The sequence below is a fragment of the Anopheles merus genome, chromosome 3L, assembly GCF_017562075.2.
Source record: "Anopheles merus strain MAF chromosome 3L, AmerM5.1, whole genome shotgun sequence".
Taxonomy (NCBI): domain Eukaryota; kingdom Metazoa; phylum Arthropoda; class Insecta; order Diptera; family Culicidae; genus Anopheles; species Anopheles merus.
In genome coordinates this window covers 24,018,361-24,023,428 of record NC_054085.1, presented here as the reverse complement: position 1 = coordinate 24,023,428, position 5,068 = coordinate 24,018,361, and the positions used below count along the sequence as shown (strand labels likewise).

Genomic DNA, 5,068 nt, shown 5'->3' with positions numbered 1-5,068 from the left:
ATGGAACGTGCTGATTCCGACCCTGTTGTGTCGTCGTCTAGCTCCGGCGTTACCGTTTTACAGTATCTTTTGCAGAATGAGTCCACCGCACCTGTGGTTGGTGGAGAGAGCCGTCCCACTGGTAACGCAAGCTCCACATCAATTGGATCTGCCCCATCGGTACAAATCTATCCCTGCACGCATCCAGGCTGTAAGAAACTGTATCTAAACGAGGAACACCTGAAGGCGCATGAAAGGTACCACAATGGGGATGCCCTGTGCATTGGAAAACAAGCGACGAAGGGAGACAACATAGTGCACGAAGAGTCAAAGCAGGAACAGCATGAGCAGAGTGATTTACGATTTCTGCTACAAAACGGTCATATGGAACTGCTGCCCGACGCGCACGACAATTCGGATGAAATCGTAGTGGAAGAGCTTGTCGAAGAGTCTTCGGATGATCAAGACGAACTACGAATGCAAGAAAAAAGCCTCGTTTTACAAGGTACGAATCAAATTGAAGATGATTTTGTGGTGCATGAGCAGCTTCATTCGAACGGGACCGAATTTGAGGATTCGATCATAGAGTACGACGGGGGATCCGATTCGGAAGAGCTGCATGTCGTAGATGCGAACGCACAGCAAGAGATTGTTGATGACACGGATGACGACGAGTATGATGATGACGATGATGATGGTGAGGACAGCTTTTTTGGCGCACCGAAACAACTCACCTACTCCAGCAAGGAACGCAAATACGCCTGCGACTGGCCACATTGTGATAAAACGTACATTAAGGTTTCGCACCTTCGGGTGCACCAACGGTCTCACACCGGCGAGCTACCCTTCGCCTGTAGCTGGACCGGTTGCAGGCAGCGGTTTGCGCGGGCCGAAACGCTGAACCGTCATCTGGTGACACACACGAGCGATCGCAATCACAACTGCCGATGGTGCGAGAAGCGCTTTCATCGGCGGGATCATCTGCTCGCCCACGTGCGTCGACACAATCTACCGAACAGTGAATTTCAGCAGCTTTTTCCCGGAGTTAAGGTGACCAAAGCAGTACTAAAAGAGGAAGCACCAAAGCCATCTACTAACCCACCGATAGAGGAAATCCCACCAACCGACACGATTCCTGCTGCCACTGCTAACTCGATCGTTCCGGACCCCCGGGATCCAGCCAGAACGTTCCGCTGCTCGTACGTAGGCTGCACCAAAAGCTACACCCGCCAAAGCCATCTAAAAGCGCACGAACTGCTCCACACCGGTACGCTGCCATTTCGCTGCCCGTGGGAAAACTGTGGGGCGGCGTTTGCCCGCTCGTACGAGCTGTCCCGCCACCGTCGGAAGCACTCGGGCGAGCGGAAGTTTGTGTGCCACATCTGCCAGCAAGCGTTCATACGCAGCGATCATCTTTCGTGCCACGTTAAGCGGCACACGTTCCGGGCGGTGCGTGTTAAACGCTGCCGGGGAGATGTGAGGGTAAAGCTGAAGGTTAAGTAGTAGTTAGTAGGGGACAATCAGGGAGGAAACATTTAACATTTTGTTAGCGAAGCTCTATACTGCGGCAATGGTTTGAACAAAATATGAATATGAGACCAAAGAGAAAATCAAGGAATGAATGAACATAAATGTCACATATATACAAAATCGATACGATTTATCGTTATTTTATACTTTACTCTGAGAACGAATGATCCGTTTTAACCCTCCCAGTACATTGAAAACATTTTCTCTGCATGCAAATTGCTTAGACATGAATGTACACACTCATCACTTGAAATAGATACAATAATTGATGTACCCGACGTCTCCGACTTAGCAAACAAAACTTAACTAAAAACGGTGGACGAAAAGCAAATCTTGCGGTGTTGACGTAGGGAAAATGGTTCGTGACCAAAATCAAAAAGATTTTGTTTATTTTTCCATCCCAAAACGACGCCTCGATGAGTTCATCCTGAGGTGCTAATCATACGCCTAATGAGAAAGTAATATAGAGTTTTCGTGTTTGTTTCTAATCAATTCTTCTGTCGTTTGCCGTAACGGCGGTGGGAGTGACGACTTCACCGACAAAAGCCAAACCCGCTGTTTGAAAGTAGGCCAAATTTAGGTGGTGAAACTCAATAGAAACATTGTCCATCTCCAAAGCAAACATGCAATCCAGTTGAAGTGTACAGTGGCCTACGTATGCAGATTAGAGTGCCTTGGTTATATCTAGACAAGGGACACCCAAGTAACCCCCAAGCCAAATCAGAATGTAGATTTGATCGACTGTATCACTGTCTTTTGCTTGATTTAAGGAACGGACGGGGATCACTATTGACACATTTTTTAACAGCATCAATTCCTGAACTGGTTGTGACGTCCGGTCGCAGTTACTTTGATTCTTATACGCCTGACAACCTCACCAGGTATTCACAGCGTAACGTCATCCATAGTGCACATCTTCTTCTTATATGTCTATGTGGCGTAACGTCCCCATAATGGACATACTCGTCCATAGCTATTTGATGAACCCAACTCTTTGTTAATGCTTTTTACGATTTGGGACTAGATTTACGGATTACGTTGTAACTTCCTGCGATCTTGGTTTTTAATCACCCATTGCGAATTATTGCATTCTCGAATAATTGAATCTTTGACTTTCATACTCTTTCCCAAAGCATTCTGAGCGACTGGAACTAGATGCTTCATACTATAAATTAGTTTATTATGATCTTGGAATTCAATTTTTTTTTTCATTTCCTTATAACTTCCTATGATCGTGGTACTTGATCTTCCATTCTTCTACATACATTCAAATGAGCTTGGGCACTGATTCTATGTTATTTCATGAAGCTTTAAATTAGAGGAGCGAGCTCGGAATCGGACCTACCCGACTCCGATTCCGTGTTCGGAATCAATTCCGGTGCCGATTCCAATGCTGAAATCCATTCTGAATCCGGAGCTGATTCCGGAGTTGACTCTGGAGCCGATCCCGGAATTGACTCCGGAGCCGAATCGATTGCAGTATCGAAATTGACCTGGGAATCGCAATTTGCCGCATTAACAGAACCAGGATGACTCCAGAAATGGAATTTGATCCGGAGTGAGAAACAGTTTTTGAATTGAAATAAGAAGATTCAGAAGTAACCAGTCCGGGAATCTCCATAAGAATGGATCGTTTGCAAGTAAATTTTTGTTATGTGCTGCCGTTTCCGGAGCCGATTCTGGAAACAATTCCGGATCTGGTCTCAATTTCAGAGCCGATTTCGATTCCGTAGCCGATACCGGAACCAATTACTGAGCAGATTCCGGAACCAATTTCTGAGCCGATTCCAATTCCGGAGCCGATTCCAATTCCGGAGCCGATTCCGGAATCGATTCCAGAAAACTTGGGAGCCTGTCGGAATCGATTCCGACGAAATCATCATTTTTCTTATCATTACTTTAAATGTGTTTAATATTTGATTGCTTCGAAGTGCAAGCACGACGATTGTACGATTTTGGGCCTTAATTGTTCCATTTTACACGTGATTTGTGCCGTTAGTATTGACACAATATCGAAAATAACAAATATTTTACATAAAAGAATATAGATTTTAGCATTTCTATCAAAAAGCCATACGAGAGTTGATCATACATTTTGTAAGCCTTTTAGGTATTTTAATTGTTCATAGGCTATCACACAAGCATCTAGAAAGCGTTCGAATATTGAATTCCTAATGAAGATTCTTTGTATTTCAGCATGATTTACTATGTCATTATACTCGAACGTTTCGGAAAAAAGGTCACATTCGAGCTTGTCAAACTCAATGATCTTCCTCATTAAAGCCTCATAAGTGAACTTAATGATTTTTTTTTAACGATTAACCCCTTTTCCAGTTATATGTCCTGACCGTTCCTTGCACCAAAAAAAATCCCCTTCCTCGTACCTTTTGAGTTCACCATGTCATGTTGCCGGTTTTTTTTTAGATCTGCAGGCTCATGTTTCCAATTCACCTCCCCAAGCGTCCCAAACGTATGCAAATCACGTAAAAAACCGCTTTAAACAATCGTCCTCAGTTAGAAGCCACATAGCTTCACTGTGCCAGTGGTCGTTACATGCTATACGTACTTGACGCTTCTTTTTTTATTCAACCCCGTCAAAGTTAACGATGACTGACCCTTCCCTTGCCGAGCAAGCGAAACAAATGGACCCAATGATGTGTGTGTGTGTGTGTGTGTTGGTTTGTTCTACAACTGCAAAAAGGCTCACAAAAAGGAGCACTTTCCATCAACGTAGACCATGAGCGGCGAGAGAGTGAAATATTCCCGCGCGTTCTAACTCTCTGTTGTGACGCCGGATATATCTTCTCCGCCGCTTCCAACAGGGAGGTTCTAGCTACTCCTAATTGCACACCCGGATCATACCGTTGATGCACCCCTTTCAAGATTGGGTTGTGTTTTTCCATTCACCACTCTCTCTCTCCCTTACTAACGAATGGTTCTCTTACGGAAAAGTGGGAAAAGTGGCTCTCTCTCTTGCTGCTGTCCTTATTGCGAGAGTATTTACTCTCATTTTTATACATCTCTCTCTCTCTCTCTTTCTCTCTGTCTGTTTTTTAATGTCTACCATCCAGCACCACCAGCGACAGGGGTGTCGGATAGCAGAAGGGTGGTTTATTTGTACTTGCTCACTTGCTCACTCACTCTAGCGCTCACTCGCTCGCTCATTACGACAGTGACGCTCGCGCGCGCGGGTTCATCTTCCAGAGAGGCTGCTGCTGCCTTTGATTTCAGTGCCCGAGTGCCGCACGGATATGAATCATCGTTGCTTTTCTGTAACGGGCCGCGCAAAGCAAACGGGATGGTCACTAGGGGTGGGGAGGAAAAACCATACAAGTTGACGCTAGCAGCACCACCAGCTGACGCGGTGTAGGGAAGAAGGCCACCATTCCTCCAACAGCCTGCCCCCCTCCAAATGGCGGCAAACTCAGAACGTCATCGTCGTCATCGTTTTGTTGTTGTTGTTGGACGCCGAACAACCGATATTGCCGCCGACGGGTACTTCGGACTTCGGGGCTAGGGATGGTCGCCCGTACAGCACAGCACAGCAGTCTGGATCTTT

General features: G+C 45.8%; 1 protein-coding gene across 1 annotated transcript; it reads left to right on the top strand.

Moving 5' to 3' along the window:
• Nucleotides 1-1,482, top strand: LOC121599053 (zinc finger protein with KRAB and SCAN domains 7-like). Its single transcript, XM_041926546.1, has one exon. The coding sequence runs from the start codon at nucleotides 1-3 to the stop codon at nucleotides 1,480-1,482; it is 1,482 nt and encodes a 493-aa protein (XP_041782480.1).
• The last annotated feature ends 3,586 nt before the right edge of the window (nucleotides 1,483-5,068 follow it).

What these genes read in the sequence shown, in the direction of transcription:
- LOC121599053 (XM_041926546.1), top strand. Translation starts at nt 1, where the DNA reads ATGGAACGTGCTGATTCCGACCCTGTTGTGTCGTCGTCTAGCTCCGGC.